Source organism: Bemisia tabaci, chromosome 6 (genome assembly GCF_918797505.1).
Source record: "Bemisia tabaci chromosome 6, PGI_BMITA_v3".
In the NCBI taxonomy this organism is placed as follows: Eukaryota; Metazoa; Arthropoda; class Insecta; order Hemiptera; family Aleyrodidae; genus Bemisia; species Bemisia tabaci.
The window spans coordinates 30,642,943-30,665,332 of record NC_092798.1 but is presented as its reverse complement, the minus strand read 5'-3'; the positions used below and the strand labels follow the sequence as shown (position 1 = coordinate 30,665,332).

The following is a 22,390-nucleotide window of genomic DNA, read 5'->3' as shown; positions in this document are numbered from 1 at the left end:
TGTTCCCGTGAATACTCACCGACTAATTTTTTCCACCTTAGCATTTTGAAAAGTATTCCTTGACGTCATCCAAGCATTGTCCGGTGATGAAGTCTTTGAATAAGCGAGATGATGTCGAACTTTGGCTGACTGTAACAATGCGTGCACGCGTTGCCGGCACGTGCCAGCGACGCGTACTAAGCAATTTTAATGTCTCTGGAATTCTGAATTTTTTTTTTTTTTTTTTTTTTTTGCATATTCCTCTAGAAAAGTAATAAATGGTCCCATAAATAATAAATGCACATTCAATTATTGTGTACGGGAACTTCTTAGCCTTGATTTTCGGAGACGATTTCAGACTCTAAAACTGGAACAGCCCCCCCCCCCCCCCCCCCCCCGTCAACCAACTAAATAATAGCCTATACTCGGACCACGTTAAGCAAAAAGGAACCAAGGTACATCCGCCGGCGCCATAATTAATTGGGCATTTTAATTTTTTTACATGAAAACGGTCATGTAGATTTGTCTGCAAATTTCAGTGAATTTTCTGCATAATACAAAGCAAAGTCTTTAAAATTTTTAAAGGATCAATCCTCAAAGATGTTCTCTTGTAAAAAATTAAATTGCACTTTGATGTTATAAACGTGATCCATTTAAAACCGAAGCTAAGAAATTTCCCTCAAGGAGGGGTCAACAAAACAATAAATGTAATTTATTAGAAGACCAGAAAGTTGAAAAATCAAACAGTTCCAATTCATTCAAGTCGATGAATATCCAATACAAGGGTTTCTACTCAAAATCATCATGGAATTTTGAAAAGTGAAATCTCTAATGTAGTATAGAGTCCCTCTATACTGAGAGTCAAGACAATGTGAATCCATTTCTGATTGGTTCCCGTATTTTAGGCCTCCACAGTGTCACGAACGGGAATAAAGATTACATTGTCACCGATTGCAAAGATTATACTCTGGAGTGGACCAGGGAATTACGAGTTCGGCAAGGAACAAACGGAATGAGAAAAGGAACGAAGAAAGGAATTTGAGAATGGGCCGATCAAAGATTACAAAAGACGTTCAATTTCTATAATCTTTATTCCCGTTTGTGACTTCATGAGGGGGTGTTTTCTTGACTCTCAGTATAAAGGGACTCTAATATAGTACATGAAATCCTGGAAATCCCGAAGGAAGCATCGTAACGAGAGGAAAGAAGGTTCGTTCGCCGGATTTGAAGGATACGACTCGTACGAGCGTTCATGACCTTTAGCAGGAACCGGCAAGGCACTTGACGATGAGCAGCCACCGAGTTGAAGATGTAGCCGAGATGCGCACGCTTGTAATGGAAATGATAATTCCTAGGCCAGGATATTATAATGATAATGATGGATTCATCGTAAGAATGTAAATTTTTTCTATCCGTGGTAATCTCTGAAATGAGCTAACAACGCCCATTCAACTTTACGCTCATTAGAATGTCCGGTGATTGATGATTGTTCATTTTTCTCGCAGTTTGATTGGACAAGCCGCCAATAGCGTCTTCCCTGCGCTGTTGTCGAACCTAACGAATCTTCTCGCGATCCTTAACTGTGATGCATGCGCTAAAAGGATAGGCATGCTATCTTACTTGACAATCCTGCAATAGTTGTCTCTTTTTGTGTCTTCTCGTTCTTGAGAATTCTGCCGTGTTAAGGAAAAACGCCGTACGAACCTCCAGGCGTTGCAAAATTTCCTCTGATATAATACGAATTTATTGGGAAAATCGTAAATATTTTTCTTCCAATTTTCAGACCATTTTGTTCGCTATCTAATCTAAAAACTTTAAAAATTATAAGGAAAAATATACATCAATTTCGTCAAAAAAACATGTTTTATCCGGGGACGTTTGGCAACTCTTGAATGTTCATACGGCGTTCTTTCTTAGCATGGCAGCATTGGTACGTCTTCCTGCCTAGTGCTCATGATTTATTTTCGTGAAATTTTCAATTACAGCTTTTTTCCCTCCTTATTTTTTTGCTTTCACGGTCCTCTCGGCATCTAGGAACTTTAGGATATCAAGTAAATCCTAAATATCTCACTACTGTCAATATTTACTTTTAAACGCACACGAGAAAAGGTCGAGGGATTATGAATTGAGAATGTTCATGTCGCAATACATCAAGTTATCTCTCAGAGATTTAAGTTTTTTGTTAGATCTGTTTTCCTTCTTCTTTCTCTTTTTGTTGTGTATTGTTGTACAGTGTAACGAGCATTAAAAGACTATTGATATTATTTTATCTAAGTATTTAGTGATGAAATATTCAAAAATCTATTGTCTTCTCATGCTTATGATCATTTAAAGATTTCTCTGACGTACGTATATTGCATGATTCAAAATTTCAATTTTCTTTACAACTTAGCTTTTAATTTTGACTAATCTAATGAAGCCATAAGTTTTTCCATTCGCGTTACCTTCAAAGTCGTACCATTCAATTCGCAATTTCTAATTTCGCATGCACAATTCCACACCCAAAGAAAATCTACAGGTGGCTTTTTAGCGATTATTTCCCTGAAGTTAGACTCCCCTTCTGGCCCCTTTTGATCTCCGTTGCTGCACGTTTCTTCTAAGTTTCCAAACTTTCAAGCTATTTAATCCGTACAGGATCAAGGGCTTATACGGTTCCTTGGAAATGGAATAATTTACTCGCTACATGAGGATAGCAGGAATAGCTGCCTTTCTGATTGCTGAAATGTTTTTAGAAATGAAAAATTTAGTATCATGAGCGTACAGCGTCAGTCAGAGCGAGTCAGTTAGAGTTATTTAGAGTAATTTTTTGAAATTTAATGGCGTCATAAAAATGGGGAAAAGTCTGTTCGTGTAATTTTCCTAAATTTTCGATATTTTTATATTCTTAAAACCTTTTTTTGCGCCTTCCCTCTCGCAAACATGTTAATTACTGTAAAGAGTAAATTATTTTCACATCTCTCAAAATACATCAAAGGCTTTTTCGTCAACCTTTCAAAACTTGGCGTAATTTCTCCCCTGGATTCATTTATTTTCACATATTTATATCAGGAAGTTGTTGAAGTTTACGTATACTTAAAAAATTTAATTTGAGAAATTATGAAATTAATCGCAAATAAAATAAAACTGTAAACTTTCCCTTCCCACCCTTTGATTTAACACATGATGCATGTTTTTCTTTTGGCACAATTATGTTTGACCAAAGAGCAAAGTTTTATTAATGCCCACGGATTGCAAAAATGATGAGCGTAAAATAGATAAACCATTAAAATGAACAAAAAGAAGAGTAAAAAATCGAGTCTTAAAATGACCGTTAGTGCCGGCGTTCAAAAGCTCCGCGTCTCGTCATCTGCAGACATGTCTGCGTTTGATAGGCGGCCGTTTAGCATTACTGAAATGGGGTGGGGGTTGGGGAGGCAGTATAGCGGTCAACGAGGGTGAAATCGCGTTTCTTTTATCGTGAGGGATGTAAAGTGCCTACACCAGTGCACCACCTATGCACTGTGCGCAGCAACTTTGTCAAATTACTTTGAAAAATTGAATATTCGATCACGCATGAAAGAGAAGATCAAATGTCAACCAAGGCATTAATAAAATACAAAAAAAGAATTAAAGAAAAACCTAAAAGTGAAGAATAAAACCTTTATCAACTAAAATATATCAAGAGTTTTACTTTTCAGCCGGTTTCATTTCTTACTCTCTAACTAATTTTCAAAACATCATACCGAAATGTCATATTTTGACACTCTCTGGAGTTTCCTATTCACATTGGGTAGAATAATATTGGCTGCTTCATTTACGTTTTTTCTTTTTTGAATGAATGAATTCTTTATTATCAAAACATTTTTACAATTGAACATGATTTATCGGATAGTGAAAACGAAACAACAAGTACCGGTGATTTAAACCAGTATCAGTCTGTTTTTGAAGATTACAAAATTTTGAATATAACTGTTGTACACGTTTCGACTCGCTCGGAAATTTTGAGCCGACTGGATATCTTGAGGAGCCGAAACCCATGCAGCAAGATCACCTCCAATTGGCAGATCAGTTACACACATCAATAGGGAAAAAAGACTCCTGTTGTTGCAGAGCGTCATATACGTACGACACCATAATAATTTCACACCTTAAACAAGTTCATAATTTAAGAATCGTCGCAACAGTAAAACGCCATTTCAGCAGTAAAAGTCTAGCCTACTTTCCTCGTGCCAATTCCCAGCGTTGTCTATTCAAAATTACTGTGCCTAGTCAACAGGTACTCATATGTATGAATACTTAAAGCCATTTTGCCCTAAAAATTCAAGGGCGTATAACGAGGAAAAAAATTAATAAAAAAGACAATTCGTTGGAATTCTGCCTGTTTGATTAGCTGCATACTAATTGCGGAACATCGGGGTTTTAATCCCCGGTTTGGCAACGGTGTAATATGACCCGTGGGGGAGTACTTAGCCGGGAAATAAAAGAAGGCTGTTTATTTGCTAATATATGGCGGGCGCGGGTGAGCTTCGGTGACGGGTCGCGCTGGGTCTGACAGGGACGGGGACCAGAAGAGGGACAGGGACAGAGGCCGCCGTTAAATCTGTCAAAGGCGCAAAAGTCCCCGTCCCTTCGCCCCGCGCGCGGTTTCCTTCCCCACTTATCGCGTCTTTTATCGCTCTATTTTTATTCGGCTATTACTCGGGTTCCTCCTCCCCCGCCGTTTTGTTTGCAAATTAAACGCTCCGGTTATCAGTGCACAACATTACTGCAACGTTGAATTAGCCAAGACAAGTGAAAAACACGGACTTTTAATGCCGCAAGTTCGCCGTAATCCTATGCCCTTAGATACGCTGGGACTCGCAAGAGTGGCGTGGCGTGAATTGCGATATATCGATTGCTATGCCATTTAAACCTATGAAAAAAGATCGATTATCAGGGTGTTCGCAGCGAACACCTTAGTAATCGATTCTTTACCATAGTTTCAAATGGCGAGATATCGATAGTCGATTATGCACGCCACGCCACTGACTCGCAAGGGTCTTTTACGTATCTTTATCTTCAAGTGTTTCACTGAAAAAAAAGAAGTTACGGGCTATATGGACGTACCGTCCGTTCCGGGCTCACAGACCGAATGTTTCGGGTGCTGGAACCGTAGCTTCCATAACTCTGGGTGCTCCGCCCGGAATTTATGGCATCTGATGCCATAAGTTCCGGGTTGTTCCAGTAACGTCAACACGTAACTTTTAAAAGTGACGATAAAAACATTTAGAAACATTTTTACAATTTTTTTTATCACAATTTGACTTGTAGCGCCCCCCACCCACCCACACGAAGTCCCTGCGAGAGATGTTGTTCTATTTATTTTCCCTGAAGCATGGAGACCAAGATGAGTTAGAATTTTAGGCCTGAATGTATGGGCTTGGTCGTCGTCAACTATTTAAATCACAAATGGAGAGAAGTGAAATGAATTTTCAATGGAAATGATGCGGTGCGTTGAAACTATGACGTTAATGAACGTGTCATTTGACGTTTATCAATTTTTGACCACCAACGTCGCCTGCCGCCCGTCGCGCAGCGCGTCGCGTCGCGTCAAAGTCTCCGCGCGCGACACGTGTAAATTTTAAGTTGCGCCTCTTTCTCCACCGCACAGTGGGAACAGGAGAGAAATTAAAATATTCTAGAAAAATGGGCAAGCATTAACAGTGGTTTTATTACAAGCTCTTCCCTCAAAGTTCTGTAGCTTCGAATAATTTAGTTTAAATCAAGAAGAATGGATCTTTAACATAGACTCATAAAAGAAATAGTCAATACGAAATTTTACTATAACTTTGTGAAAGAATCTCTTTGAGGTGATGGCGTGATTCTTCTTATTAAGAAAGTAAATAATATGAAATTCCTATATTTTAAACAAATTGGTATTAGTCGTGATGTTTGATGAGACTCATAATAATAGTCATTCCAGGTCTTGTAAAACAGGAAATCTTCGATACCATGCATAAGCCTTTTGAAAATTTAAGGAGAACTGAAAAGTGTGGGAGCATCTTGAATCAAATAACAGTCAACCAAAAGTCAAGTTCATTTAGAGCAACATCGGAGATTTGGTCGTGTAAATGTACGCGTCAACTCCTCATCAGATTAACTTAAAGTACGGGCAGGCGCCGGGTACGTAACTATTCGTGCTTGACGGTGCGATTATTGCCTATACGCCGAATTGAAGGCGAAATGGAAAATGACCTGCAAATGCATTGCACGTTTGACTATTTATCGATAATTTGATGGAATAAATCGTAAATAAATTTGTTGAACGTTGCTTTTATCGTATTAGACGATATCCTTAGCAACAATAAGCAGGATTTTTTGAGAAGTTTTAAGTCTTCTAAGATTTGTTTACTTTTTACACCATATGCAACTGAAATCTTCAGTGCTTATTCGTCATCGTTATTGAATTTATTCGAACATCTTTCATAACACATTTCTAAAACAGACATCTGCTCGAATCTTTCAAGGCATTTTGTACCTTTTTACCGTTGTGTTTGTTTGAGTTTCGTCGTACAGTGGGGGCATCCAACAAGCGGCGAATACGCGCTCACTGAATTCCAACTGCAGCAATCGCGTCGAGATTTTGTCCGGGGAATTTATACAAAATATGCGCGTTCCAAATATAAAACGCTCCGGCGACGCCTGTAAATCTATCAACTAAATTTAAATGAATTTCGGTCTCGCGCGCGCCGGCTAGCGTTTTACGCTAAAGCGAGGGCTTTAGTTACGCTAACGCTCTCCTTGTCGCCGCGACGACAACTAACTGCTGTTGCTACATTTTGTCGTAAATTAGCTGATTTATAATTACCTGCGTCACTGTTCATTGCTGAAAATGGCATCGATGCAACCGCCGACGACCTGTCCTACTACAAATTTGCTCTTTTGGACCCCCTCCTCCCTTCCTCAATGTGCAGAGCCTCGTAAACCTTTCAATAAATCCGACCAAATATTCATCTCTCCTATACCCTCCTCCTCCTCGGGCCTTGTTCGCTCTCATGTTCTTCTTCCTCGCTCTGGCCTTCTTCTTCTTCGCCCTCTTCTTATTATTCTTCGCTATTTTATAGTTGCCTATGACACTCTGTCTCTTGCGTGTCTCTTTTATTTTTAGTGCATTATTGTGAGAATGTCGAGACTTGTGGAAGTTTGCCCACCATGAAGAGACTGAGATGTCTTTCCACTGACGTCGAAAGGGGACGCATTTGTAAATTCAAGTGAAGTCCCATCAAACATGCGCTTGCATCAAGATTTTTGGGCTGTGATCAAAAGTGTCTCTATTAATTTAATTCAGAATTATTTTCTTAATTGAACGTGGCATTAGAATGCTTCATCCTCATGTTCAAAAGCAAAGTTTACCAATTTTTGAGCTCATTTAAATGGATTAAAATCATGAACAATCGCTAGCTCTATTGTAGCATTAATGAGATATTAAAATGGCAAATTTTCCTCAGCCTCTCAACATCTCTATCATTTAACCGCAGCACTCTCTGCTCCTTTCATTTTCTCCTCTCCTTTAAATGTTTTGTTTTTTAAAACACTTATCACCAGTGTTCTTAATCATATATTCCCACGAGAGTCTATATCACCTCTTCGTTATTTAATAGTCCACCTAGTTTTATCAGAAAATTGACATCCTCACCAATCGCGACGAAACTTTGTATACAAGCAATACTTAGCAAGAACATTGTGGTTTAATTACATGTGTAATTTTATCATTATTATGTTAATAAACAGAGATTGCGAACATTTCTCGCAAATTGCACTCGAGGAGAGCGATCAGGTCTACTCCATATGCCCCTTAGGCCAAGCAGGAACCTTATTACCCGCCACGCGTAATAATTGTTATTAAGGTTATATTCTTGCTCCTCATTATCGCAAGTAATAATATTGCCCATAAGTATTGTGACCGGTATAATGAACAGCATAGTGGATCGATGAAAAAACTTGTTGATCAGCTTTCTCGAGCCTTGTGTCTTCTCTCTTCGTTTATATCGGACAAATAAGAAACAAAATTACTCCAAACACATAATTATTTTAACGTAAAATACAAAAAGCACAATCAGCTTTTAAAGAACCAGAAGAGGGGATTTCACGTATTTTTTCCCCTCTTTTGTCATTTTTGTTTTGTGTTGTAATCTTCACAGGAAGGAAAGATTATTTGAATGATTCGTAAGCAGTAAGTTCTTATGAAGCACAAACCGACTTTAAAATAATTTTTCTCACGTGTTATTATTGTGAGCATTTCCTGGACCCTCTTGTTCTGGCTTTAGAAGGAACTTAAGAATACTTAACTAAGATACTTAACTTAAGGAAGTAACTCAAGTAAGAATACTTAACTTAAGTAAGAATACTTAAGAACTTAAGGATACTTAAGAAGGAACTCGGATGGACTTTCAAGGATTTTTCTCTCGCAACCATCAATAACTTTCGGATCTCATCGATGCGGGAACCTCAAGTCTTCTGCGGAGAGGCCTAAAAACTTCCCCTAACGATTGTGTACACTTCATTTGACGGGTATCAAGCCCCTGGATTGTTGCTCTACTTCCGCAAGGAGAACTTTTCCTGTTGATATCGTTCAAGCGAAAAACTGAGGCCGCTCGTATGTGCGGAGGTTGCCGAAGAGTGCGGAAAATTTTCCGGCTCAGAGTGATATCCGAGTGATATCGTCTCGCGTCGTGACAACGGCTCATCGGCGCGCTGTCAACCGCGGTGCAAAACTGGTTCCCGGCGGAGGGTTTTCCACGACGACCGCAATAAAACACTCCATCTTTATTCCTTCGCGAACTTCGTCTATTTTATTTATCTCCCAGCGTTAGCGTCTCATAAATTCCATTTCTTGCCTTCGACCATCATTCCGGAGCTCCGCGCTGCACCGGTGAAGATTCTGTTTCGTACCCTTCCCCGGTTTTCCGTCGTGCACCCGCGCGCTACAATGGGCCGGGGTTTCTCGCGGATGCTGGTCATTTTTTTCTCCTACCTGCGAACGCACCGGTTGCGCAGCGCGAGGACTCGATTTCCACCCGGTTTCGCGCGGCGCATTCTCGGAGGAAAAAAATGCAAATAGAAGGAGGCAAGATAAATGTGCGAAAGAACCTATAAAAAGTACTGTACCCTTCTTACGTGTGATCTGGAGGATTTATGATCCGGTTTGTGTTGACTGAGGATTCTGATATTTCGATTGTTACCGTTGAATGTTTCGTTCTCCGGAGTCGAATTGCAAATGTCAGGTGATGCTTAGCATATTTTCCGCCGTTAATGCACTTTTACCGTGAGAGAAAATCTGGGAAGTGTCACACTTTTTATTGCTCAAAGATACTTAAGCGACAATTTTTTTTTTTTTTTTTTTCTTTCTTTTTTTTTATGTGTCGTTATTTGAAAATCATATGCATCAACACTGGAAGAAAGAAAAACATGCTGTCTCAGCAGTCAGTGTGAATCAAAAACACTCAGTCAATCAAAAACACACCAGTCTCACAATAACATCGGTGAGAATTTGTTTCTTTTTAATTTGTTCTTTATGTGTGTCCGGATGAAAATGCAAGTGCGTGAAAACTGCGAAACGTCTCGGTTTTCAATACTGTGTTTCATTTTGCGGCCTCAGTCCTATTTTAAGTTGATATCATATCATTGTTTCGGGCCGATTAAGTTGATTTTGCATTAATCAAAAACTTTGGTTACTTGAACCGAGAAGCTCTGTGTTCGATACGAATCTATACGTTCGCGCTGCCCAGATTACTTTTGGGCAGTTGCAAGCACCAAAATAGGGAAAACATTTGTCCATCACAGTGTTCAATAATATCCTGTGCAAATATTTACCGGCGAGACGTGTGCTGCGTGGCGCGCCGCGGTGCGCGGTAGGGTACCGTCAACGCATTTATCAAACACTGCATGACACGAGACAAGGCGATGGTTAGAGCGCCTGATTAGTCAAGGATCTGCAATATCTATGCCCTCTTCTCATAATGAATAGTAGCCACACATCTCGTGCGTAGAGCTTTATTTTAGAATCATACTATCGTCGGAATTAAACGTTGTGACGAAGGATGTTATTTATAACTAGTATATGTCAACCGGTAAAACATAATTTCCTGACTATGACAACGTACTCTCTGCAAGACTTTCAATCTATTAACTCCTGTAATGCATTTCAAACGTTAGTAATAAGGTGCTCACCACATAATTGTACGATCCTTACTTTCAGGGATTATTTTTCTTTTTATGCGAGTTTCTTTATATCAAAATATGAACATTTCTGATGAACTAATAATTGTGTCTTGACCTCATCGATTTATGGGTTTTATTTCGAGAGGACAGATAAGGCAATTTTTCCCTTCTCGTATTTTACTGATTGTTCAATTGTCAGGATAATTTCAGTAAATTTCCACCAATTTAAGGCAATTTTTGGGAATTTTTTGAAATGTTATCCTCCCTCTACGCGCTAATTATATCTGTTTTGAATAACTTTCGACCCGTCCCCCAAAAATTGACTAAAATAACACCTCTGCACCGATTGCTGAAGAAATATTCGATAAACCTCAGAGAAGCGTTTAAAAAACACTCAAATGACCCCCAATTGGACGTATTTCTACCAAATGGAACTATGTGCATTATGACGTGAGCCCTGTTATGAACATACTGTTATGGGTCTCAGGGCTCATGTCTTAATGCACATAGTTCCGTTTGGCAGAAATACGTCCAATTTAAGCTCCCACTTCGAACGCATGAAACTGGCTTCAGTTTAACTTATTGAACTCTAACGGTAGGCGCAATTTGGCAGCAGAGCCGGACCAGATCTCTGTTTGCGTGTAATTGCCCTTAATTCGGATGCAGAGTCGACTCCGCGGCAAAGGAGCGATCGAGAGCTCCGAGGGAGAGGGGGGTGGCGGGGACGCCGGGGAGGGGGCTCCCTGCTTCCCAAAGGCGTGTGTTGGGCGCAAGGTACGCGTGCAAGTGACACGGCCTTGTCGAGGGGGGAGGGGTCATTCGAGGAAGTTGGGGTGATTGATAAAGCCCTGTCGAGAGGCTGTGAAGCTTTCTGCCACCTCCAACAATAGCCGCTCCGTAAGCTCGTACGCCCCGGTGAAAGTCAGGAGTCTTTGTCTGCCCAACGGATTATTCGCTTGTTCACAAGTTTTCTAACCTACCGACACCGATTTCATCGTCTTGGGCTCGAGGAAGAAGTGTTGTGGGATGATCGGCAACTTAGATAAAAGATTTTGTTTAACCTGAGTTCTCTTAAAATTTTAAGTTAAAATAAGCATGGCTTGTTACTTAAAAAAAAAAAAAAAAAAAAAAAAAAAAAAAAAAAATCGGCACGAGACGTAACCTCTTAGTAGCTTACACTGGAAAAAAAACACATTGGATTTAGAGTCTAGACTCTTAATAACATCGACGAGAAAAAATGCGCTTGATTCAATCGGATTTTTGCTTGAATCAAAACGATATCCGCTTAAATTAAGAGGCTTGGTTCTTGATTTAAGCTAGATTCTGATTGAATCAAGAGTACTTTTTCTTGTCAATGTTTTCAAGAGTCTGGACTCTAGATCCAATGTTTTTTTTTTTTTTTTTTTTTTCTCCAGTGTAGGCAGACTCTGGTAGAATCTGTCCATTTTCTAAACTTTACAAATTTTATCTAAATGAATGAAGTAATACTGGGTCCAAAATATGAAACACAGATATAGAGAAGCTTTCAAATGATGTAACATGATTTTTAAGAGGGACTAACAAGGAGATGTATTTTAATCGGCAGCGTAGTATACACACAGTCCATAGTTTACATAATAGACTTCGTGCCGTAAATTCCTACTAATTTTACTCTCTTATAGACCGCAAATTTCGGTTAGGAATAAAAACAGGCTCTGGGTAAGGAAGAAATACATTTCTATCGATCCAAGCGGACGAAAACAAAGGGTTAAAAACTCAACACTTCTCCCGTCCCTCGAAAAGCGGACGATTCGAGGAGCGCTCCGGTCGGCGGGAGTCCGGAGTGAAAATGGAAACGCGAAAGAAAATTGAGGGAGGATGTTTAATTGTTCTTGACTGACTGTAATTGCCGCCGGAAAAAATTTATTGGAGCCATTACCCGTGCGGACATTTCAGTATTAAAGTTTAAATTAAAGCTTGCGGGGCTTCGGACCGCTTCGAGCCCTGGGGACTCCGGTGCTGGCAGGACTTTTCCGGCCAAACATTATGCTTGTTTCCTCACGCGGAACTTTAGTCACGGAATTTCCCGTTTTGTTGAATTTATCGCCGAAAAAAAATTACGAATAATTTCTATGAAACTAATTCGTCTTTAAGTTTTCCTTCTTTCACACTTCACCGCATTTCTTGACGCCTTTTTTCCTATTTGTGTTCCGCTCCTCTCCATTAAGTCCTGAAATTGCTTCTCAGAGAAGGAAATTTTCCTATTTATAATCACTGATTTCCCATAGGTCGAATTTTTGCAAGACGTGCATTATTTTCGTATTCTTTTGGATGACCACTCTACCTAATTTGTAATCATGGACCTTCTTCTTCGGTCAACTAATACACGTAAATTGAAAATAACCCGAATAATTTTAACAATAAAGCACGAGAAACGTTTTCCTACACCGCTAAGCCGTCGATGACCACATGAACTTCCCATTAGCAATAATAGCGGTAAACACCAAAATGAACTTCGGCGCGGTGATCAGCGTAAAGACTCGGTTCATTGATAATATACCCATCTAATTTTGTAATAAATTCGGGGCACGAATAACGAGATGAAACGTCCAGAAAACAACGTAATGATGGCCGCGGGAGGCAGGCCCGATCGTGAGATAAAACTGGAAAACTCGCGGGGGAGGGAGGGGGTCCGGGGGGCCGGGTTGTCGATTCGAGCCGGCAGGAGATATGCCCGACTCGGTTGCCAAGATGGACGGGGGCAGAGGTGGATGAAATATGATTGGCTGTCCGGCGCTCGGCCACATTCCGGTACGGCACGGCAGGACTCTTTCCATCCTCCCGCAAAACCGCGTAACTCCGAGCGGAACTATTCGCAGATCCGCGGTTTTACCTCAGCATGGCAGTCTTGTGTGGTTGCCCCCCAGGGGGAGACCTCGACCGGCCTATCATCAGCGTGGTATAACGACTTCACTTAATCCCTCGATCGGGCTTATATAGCTGTGAATAAGAACTGGCTCAGGTATGAGTCCAGCCTCAACTCCGTCCGCCAATGCCATATCTTCATCTCGCTAAGAATCCTCATCTCATACGCGATATCAAGTTAAATTTGAAGGATTTAGCTTCAGTTTGGCAACGCTAACTCAATTGCTGCATAATTTATACTCTGCGTTCCTCCCCCTCCCCCTCATCCGTGACCAGTCAGAGTTCAGACTTGTGTTGCGTCGCTCAGGTTAAAATGTAATGCTCCCACAGTGTTGTGCGCGGGATCGATGTATGACACACGTGTGTTGAATAACAGCCTTTGGATTTATCAGAGTTTGATCAGCAAGACTGATGGAAGTCATAGAAGAAAAGGCAGAAAATTGAGCTTGTATCGGTCCAAACCCTGGCCATTAAATTCTCTCTCGCTCCTGACAATACATGCAAATATTTTATACACCGAAGAGAATATCAAATGTGCATTTTCCTACAAAAAGCAAATAAATAAAAAAAAAGAAGAAAACCGAATTCAATGTTTTCCTATATTCTGGCAATGAAGCAACGAGAGTGCGCCAATAATTTTTTTCAGAATATTTTTTAATGAGCTGGCTTTAAAAGGCTACACCCTTCATTTTTTTGGAGGAGTATTTTTCCTCCTTCATTATTAGACAGCTTCGTTTTTGATATTGCAAGTGTCCAATCGTCATTCCCTTCAAGCTACCATGACATAACAGTAGAGAAAATACAACGAAAGAAGGATTTTCACGCAAAAAGGGTTTATTTAATTGGATAACATTTTGCAATAAGGGACCACTATTTCTGGCTATTTTAGAAACAACATACATGCCATTGATTTCCCTATGCAGATATGTGATTTTATGAGAGAGCCAGAGATAGTGGTTCCTTATTGCAAAATGTTATCCAATTGATCAAAAGTCGCATAAGAAGTCCGAGAAAAAGAAGAAAATGATTATTTAAAGAAAGTAATAAAAAAGCTGTACTCTAAGCGTAGGTATCTGAGAATATGACATTTTGCTTCGACTTTCATTGAGTTGCTCCTCAGGACGCAGAGCCGTGGGGTTAGGGTCGCCGGGATGATTACCATATGCTCGGCAATCTCTCAACATCTATTAGCGGCAAAACCGCGGGAGGCGCGTGGTATGCCACCCGCACAGCACACTTTGCACCCGCGCCGCCTCCCCTCAATACACAAACCGAAAGCTGCCGATAACACAAACCGCGCGAGCTGAAAATATTAGATAAATAGTGCTAAGTGATGGATCGGGTAATGTAATATTCATCGCCTGCTGATGAGTCATAAATGCAAACAAGAGGGCGGAAATGGAGCGGTGTGCCAGGGAGTCAACTCCAAAGTGCGCCTGGGTGGTTATGCATTTTTTTTTTTTTTGCTCGCATGCACGATAGGTATGTTATAGGCAGTAACTCGATCTAGGGCCTCAGCTCTGTCAGAAGTTTAGTGTTCATGGGTTCCCAAACGAGAGTTGCTTTACTCATGGTGAACATTGGAAATAAAATGTCTTTTGAAAAGGCCGCACGTCCTCTTTTTCAGGGCATGCAGATTCTCGATGAAATGCAAAATGTGCTATTTTTTGGTCACTCCAACCGTTCTCTCTTATGAGAGGTAGAACATTCATACAACACATAAAATTTTCTACAACAATTGACTAACGTTCATTATTTTTTTGTTCCAGGTGATGCTAGTAATGCGAGTATTGGTAGTGGTGAAGGGACTGGTGAAGAAGACGACGATACAAACGGGAAGAAAAACCAGAAAAAGCGGGGTATATTTCCAAAAGTTGCCACTAACATCCTAAGAGCGTGGTTATTTCAACATCTAACGGTAAGTTAATGTGACTTTCATCTTCAGAACATTTTTCTCTTTCCTCTAAAAATATTTATCGCTCCAGAATCATCAACATTTTTTTTTCTTCTTTTTTACTTTTTTCTTCTTTTCTTTTTGCTTTCCAAGCAATATCTAAAACTCAGCGTCCCAAATTTTTTCTTTATTTTCAACGCCCTAAAAATTCACAATTTCTCACTCTAAGAAGAACGTGAATACATTTTACCGTAGGCATCAATGGAAAGCTTTTTAAGTTTCATCCGATCTCCGACTTTAGAATGGGAAAACTTGTTTAAACTTTTTTTTTTCCGAAAGAGAATTCCAAGAACGTCGAGTTCCTCGCTCTCGGAGCTCGTAGCTCTCGACCATCTCAACATGCATTTGCGATCCATAGTCCAAGTCTCTTCTACCCCGTCGCTTGTGTAAAGGAAGAGTTGTTTCCATGAAAGCTGGAGCGGAAAGCATTTTCTTTTCAAAGTTCCGGGCGACTAAGCATTGAACTCATTCCATTGGCAAGCGCGGGTTCTTTTCCTCCGGTCCCTTTTTCTCGAATTGCAATGTATCATCATCAATCAACCCCCTCGCGCTGCCCCCCTCCTTGACAAGGGATAAGTGACAACTAGATACACATCACTCGTTCCGTTCGTCATAGTCCCTTTTCCCATTTTCCCGGCTTTCCCTTTCCCCCGGCGGCGGCGGCGCGCGGGGTCCGACTCGGCGCAGTTTCATTAAACGTAATGAGCCCTAAATAATATCTTTCAGTCCTCTAATTTTCTTTTTTCGCTTTTATTTTTGCATTCTCCTCCATCATGAAAAGAGCCAATTTCACAGAAATAATCCTTTTAACCCTTTTTCGGCCTTTCTAATTTTTCGAGCGCATTCGCCTGCCTTATTCGTTTCCTTTCGAATTTCCTCCTAGAATTATTTCTCTCCCTGCCGATAAATTTAACTTTTTTGTCGAATTATTTGGTTATAATTTTCAATGTTTATTCCTTTTCATTTACCCGAACCTATTTTTCCTCCTCCTCGTTTCAATTTGTCTTCTTTTATGTAGTTGCCGAAGCCGAGGTTTGATTTTTTTGGGCGTTAGCTCTGGAGAAAAACCATCAAAATCTTAAACAAAAGGGCTTTACATCGCAGAGCCAGAAAAATATGATATAGGGGAGCCTAGTTGTTGGACATACCTAATAAACCAATTCGACCGTAGAATTTTTATTAATATATCACTAACTCAACCAGTTTCACCTCAATTTTTCCCCTCCACTTTTCCGTCCTTAGTGGAGGTTTATCGTTTAAAAATACCCAAAGAGTCTGGACTAAACGTTTGACCTAAACCTAAGTTTTTTCCTCAATAAATATTTATCAAGTTTATAAGTTTTTTTTCCGGTTTTAATAAACTTTTCACCTTTGTTTCCCCATTTCTCTGAGAGATTATACTCTTGAACCTATTCCGGATTTTTGGCCATGTCAATAGGTGTATCCAAATTTAAATTGCGTTAAGAGAACTCTTTTTTGGAACCCAGATGACGTAGGACTACACCGGATGAGCCAACAACTTGTACTACTGTGTGCTCCACTGCTCCGCGCAGCACTAACTTACTTCTAAACATCGTAACAGCAATGAAAACCGTAGGCAAGTACGCGATTTTTCTCGGGCAGCGCCGTCGGTGAGCTTTTCCGACCCTGAGCGGCGGCGTGACTCTTCCGCTAGAGTAAACAAGACTGCCTCTCCGCGTTTGAATAATTGGAGTCACGGCGGCGGCGGCGGCGGCGGCGGAAGGGCGCAGACGCGGGACCGCAGCGCCGCGCAAAGGGACCGCGATCGCCGCATGAAAGAAGAGCAAGACACGGCACACGGGGACCTGCAAAGGCACCTGTGCAAAGTGCTCGGTCCACCGAACAATAACCTAATATTTTCATAGGATCACGATAATCGCGGTAGCCCTTTGCACCAGCGCTTCTGCCTCCGCCGTTGTCCAGTAGCACCAGATATTCGCCGAATCCTCCACTGAAAACGAAACTCCGGCCTTGGCAGCCGTACTTACGGGCTACGTAGATTTGCCATCCTCGTTTCGGGCTCAGAGGCCGGAAGTTCCGGGCGTAGCACCCGGAACAATCGGAGCTACGGCTCCAGCACCCGGAACTTTCAGCCTCTGAGCTCGAAACGAACAGTATGTCTATATAGCCCGTAACTTTTTTTTCAGTGTTGATTTTTAGTATCCCTCAAATAATTTCTTTCCAATGGAATGATTTAGTGGCTACGTCATGGTTCAAATGTAAACAAACATATCATCTTGTATCTGATTCGCGCCTTCACTCTATGGTGGTATAATGCGTCTAAAAGTTTCTTGCAATCGAAATTTCTCGTGTTTAAAGAGTTCTTCATTGGTTTATGACTTTTCAATGACTAAATTTTAAGGGATTCCTCTACCCACCAGCCATTACCTAATTCCTCCTTGCACTACTTGCACTCTACATTGTCGCTAAAAGCCCAGACTAAAAAAAAAGTGCTTCCAAAGTTTTAAAATCGAGGGTCTAAAAATGCTTTTCCATTCCCAGTTTTGTCAGAGACACGTTGATTACTTTTTTGATATCCTTCTCACTTGAAATGGTTCTCTTCATTATGAAACCTGTTATGGAGAAACTTAACAACAATGTAGGGCGTGTGTGGTGGAAATCGAGATAGTGCCTGGCAAAACGTTTACCATTTACCGCAGGTTCAAGTTACCAGTATAACCACGAAACGGTAAAGTAACACGAAAGCTACTCTGGGCACACTGTCACACCCTTGTCAGATAATGCAGCTAATGTAACAGGGTGAGCAGAAGGACAGATATTAGTTCTATGGAATCAATTTTTGTGTCTTGAAAAGGAGCTGGTACAAAAATCGATGAAACCAAAGTCAATTTGGTTCAAAAAGCCACCGGAAAAAAGAAAAATAGGTGCGGATGGTGACCAGATCATTTTTCACAAGTGTTTCCTCTCTGGTGCTTTCCAAGCGTAAAAGACACAAAATCGTGCATTTTAAACCGAAAAGATTACATTTTGCTGAAATGGTACTGGCCCAGCAACCCTCGTTTTTTTAGTTCATTCGCAGTTTGATCGATATTGGGTTAAAATCAGCCATACACTGGAAAAAAAAACGCTTGGTTCTAGAGTCTAGACTCTTAAAAACATTGACAAGAAAAACTACTCTTGATTCAATCCGACTTTTTCTTGAGTTGAAGAGCAAAGCATCTTGATTTAGGCGGATTTCCTCTTGATTCAAGCAAAAAGTCTGATTGAATCAAGAGTATTTTTTCTTATCGATGTTTTTAAGAGTCTTGATTCTAGATCCAAGCGACTTTTTCCCCAGTGTATTTTAGTGCAGAACGCCTATTTTTTCAGTCATGAAATTTTGATCAATAGACACGCATACATCGTGGTGCATAATAACCCACTCTGCCTAACACATAGCACATTGTCTCCGTCTCCTCATGAAGTTTAATTTTCCCCACGTGCAGGCTTAATTCCAGAGCAGTTTCGCATGTATTCCCTGCCGAATAGGATGGCAACGATGCTTTGGAGTCGGAGTTGCGGCCTGATTTTAATCAAATTAAATATACAACGCGGCCGTGGCCGGGGCTCTGCGCGGCCGGGGCGGCCGAGGCGGCCCAGGCGGGTGGCATTAACATTAAATGCTCCAACTTGTGTACACTTAATTGTTTTTCGCCGGGCTTACAATTAGCAATACAGAACGAGGCGGGATAAGGCCGCGCCATCGTATTTATATCCCATTGTTCCGGCAGCATCCAGCGTCGCCGACGCGACGCGACGCGCGCGCGGGTCTTCTTCCGACAGCGTCCGAATCTCTTCACCGGCGCCGGGAGGAACCAGCGGGCTGATTGTTGAAATTGATAGACAAAGCTGTAAACAAAGAGGACATAGGGGGCATGGAGGGATCCTATTGGTTGAAGTGGCTGGTTCCTACAGACTAAGGGATAAGATGATGGACTGACTGTAGGGTCTCTTGTGGGGTGCCGTTGGTTCCTCTATCGCCAACCTTCTTTGTCCATTGCAACCACCCGCTTCCACCAATAGGCACCCTCCATATACCTTTTGTTTTCTTTTTCTATAGCTTTGTCTACCAATTTCAACATTTAGCCCGCTGGTAAATGTACATTCGTAGGACCTCTCGGTTTTTAGTTTCGTCTCATTGTCTGAAAGTTGCCCTCAAGAATTTACATTGGTCAGTCACAGTGAAAAGAAATCTCTGCAATCATCATCGCGACACAGGAGCGATTCTGCAATTTGGCAACGATGTTCCCACCATTTAGAGCCATTGACATTATCGATTTTAGGTGATTTTTCCACCTCAAAAAACAGGAAAAACAGTATTGCCAATTTTCAAGAATCGCCCTGTCTCTACAATGGTATATTAATTTACTTCCGGGAATTTATTATTTTCTTCTGGGCGGTAGAACCAGGAATAGTGTATTTTAGAGGCATCGCACTATAACAATCCAAGGCAAAAGTTAAATTCGAGGTCCACACTACTTTTTGCAGAATAATGGTCGATGAGCCACTAGTTGAGCACAAAATCACATAAAATTCGTTAAATGATGACTGATGAATGTCGAAGCAAGCACTTTGCTAGGCGAGATTTTTTAGTGGAAATTCCAAGGAATGATGTCGATTTGCTCTCCTTCAAAAAAAAAAAAAAAAAAAAAAAAAAAAAAAAAAAAAAAAAAAAAAAAACATGTAAGCAAAGATTTTAAGACACCGAAAACGAGGCGTGGTTTGGAAGCTCCACCGTCGATACTGTTTCCGATCTCTCCATTGACATTGCTGGCATCCATTTCGAGAGGGGACACGGAGCTGAAGTGCGAACTCTCCTGTTGGGAGCAGCGCGAAATGGAAGCGGTATCGGGAATCGGGAAGAAGTCCCGTCCCGTTGCGACGAGGTCGGCGCACAGTGCTTTCGTTTACTACAGGTACACCGGTGTACTGCTTCGGCTGAGGCCACCATTAATCTTTCCGGCTGGGTTTGATGTTTCTCAATAAATTACGTCGTTCTTACCACCCACCTTCCCCCGGCGCCCCGCCAACCGCGCCCGACTCCAGCGACGCTACGTACTTGGGCGTTTTCAGGGCAAGCCCTCCTGCATCACACTACTCGCGGCCCGGGCCCCGACTCATCCCGTCTCTCTCCAACTCCAGCGAGAGCATCTTCTCCGCTCTCTTACGCTCTTTTCCGCCTCGCCATCGCTGGAGATTATTATTGTTGTTATTGTTTTTTTTTTCTTATTTTTCTCCTCGTCCTCACTCCGTACTCCATAGGTTCAAGTTTATGAAATCTTACGTTCTCCAGTGTTGCCGTTAATCATACAATCCTAATATTATGCTGCAAAGCAGCTAAGAGCGAAATCTGAAGCGTATATCACTCCGGACCCTAAATTTTCCGGAGATTAGTGGTGACGTCACCACATGGATTCTCCATTTTATCGAATTGGATCCAAACGATAACAATGACATAACCTCTCTCAATGTTACCAATGAGAATAAATCGATGCATACCGCTTTTCTGTGACGTAAAACTAATAGCTTCTCTGTTTCCGCGGTGAAGTCTACGCTTTTTCAGTAATGGATGAACTTCCGCTTTTAGCAGAGAGAGCAACACTTTTTGGAGCGGAGACCACCCCACAATTATATCATTCGTATTTTTCCGGAGCGAAAAAGGCTCCAGATTTCACTCTAAGATTTTCAACTCTTCATCAGTCCCGACAAGTCTCTGGCCACTTTTCCATTTGTAAACTGGAACTTTTGACCTTTAAGCCACTCTATTCTTTTTCACCAAAATCGAAGTCTCTGGGTATCGTCATCGTGAATGCATTCAAGTTTGTAAAAGGGGAAAGGAAGGTTGTTTTCTCTCCTGAAAAAAGCTTGAAACAATTTCAGAAGCAATTTGAATGAGTTTTTGAGATTGACCCGAGTGGTTTTTTTCCTAACCCTTCCCTCAAGCCGAAGCGTTTGCCAAATTCACGCGGATCTGTCCTTCCCAAAATTGAGCTGAAAGAACAGTTTGGGCAACCGCTTTGTTCGAAACTCACATTTCACTTGGCGGTGCCTCCGTATAAGATACGGGTTAAATCGCATTGAGGAAGCTGCACTACGATGCCGCATTACACAGCTACGTGCGGCGTGCGGGAAGATGGGAACTCTATTTACGGGGAACCGTAAAGTAGCTCTCCCAGAGAGCGGAGGAGGGCGGGAAACTAAATGGAATAAAAATCGGCGGAGAGTGCACTGCGAGTACCCACGGTGAATAAAGATTAACGGGTAAACATTTTAGGGGAGGATGGCGCGGGCTGGGTCGGGGGTGGGGGAAAATATTATTTGGAAATGGAAGAGATAGGAAAATGTGGGAATCGTCGAAGGAGGAAGACTTTAAGAATTTATTTTCAATAACGGAAAAAGCGGCAGTGGGAATCGGGAGTTGGGGACCCTCGAGGAGAAGGCGAAGCGCCAGCCGGGTATAAACTCGGCGAGGTAATGGATGTTCGGGACTCCTCTGACGTGAACGCGAGAAACTCCGGCCCGGCCAACGGAAAAAGGGTCAAAAACTTTTTAAATATTTCAGACGCTCCGCGGGGATTTGTAAGAGGAAGTTACACATAACAGTTTATGATACCTAGACAGCCACTGGTGATTCATAAAATATGATTCTTTTTGCGGTCGGAAAATAGTTAAGTGGTTGCACTTATGTGCCCCCGCGCCCCGCCGGCCCTCGCCGGTGCCCCGTTCCCACCCCCGCGCGGCGGTGTGTCTCCCCGACCCAACTTCCTATTTCCGATCGCTATCGATCCCCGAAAATGAATGACGATCCCCCTCGTGTGGTCCTTCCGTAAATACGCCCCAAACTCCTCCGAAAATTTTCCACCCTCCGGATGGGCCCTCCAAGAGTTTTCTATTACCATCCCTCGGCGAGTATTTTCTACGAGAGGCTTTTCTTGTAAGCTGGTATAATTTTAAAGGAAGCACTTGAAGTACATTACAGTTCAAAGTTACAAAATATGTACAAATTATCTTCCGATACACTAAAATAAGGATATAGTTTAGTACAAAATTAGTTCATTTTTGGTTATTAGCAAATATCTGTGCCTCAATTCTTTGCAAACGATATTTTTTCTTTAGTTTTAATTTCGATAAATTTTGTGATTGTAAAAATATTAAAACTACCACAGATAATGTTCTCCTATGAAGCATCACAAATGATCACATCAAGGGCTGACAAATGGTGCTACAACCACGTTTAAATTATTGTATGAGTGTAAAAACATGATAAATATTTCATCCAATTTTTAAGATTTGTCGTCAAAAAGTAAGGGAATACACAACAAATCTGTGTGTCGGTACAATAGCTTGTTGACG

General features: G+C 41.4%; 2 protein-coding genes across 6 annotated transcripts in view; both read left to right on the top strand.

Annotated features, from left to right (window-relative positions):
* Positions 1 to 22,390, top strand: part of Fntb (Farnesyl transferase beta subunit) — a 167,901-nt gene that overhangs the window by 922 nt on the left and 144,589 nt on the right. The window lies entirely within an intron of this gene.
* hth (Meis homeobox homothorax) overlaps positions 1 to 22,390 on the top strand; it is a 386,117-nt gene that overhangs the window by 287,706 nt on the left and 76,021 nt on the right. For all 5 annotated transcript variants that reach the window (XM_072301815.1, XM_072301818.1, XM_019061762.2 and 2 more), the window contains one exon: positions 14,832 to 14,980. In XM_072301815.1, coding sequence (XP_072157916.1) covers positions 14,832 to 14,980 — 149 coding nt within the window. The remainder of the gene's footprint in view (positions 1 to 14,831; positions 14,981 to 22,390) is intronic.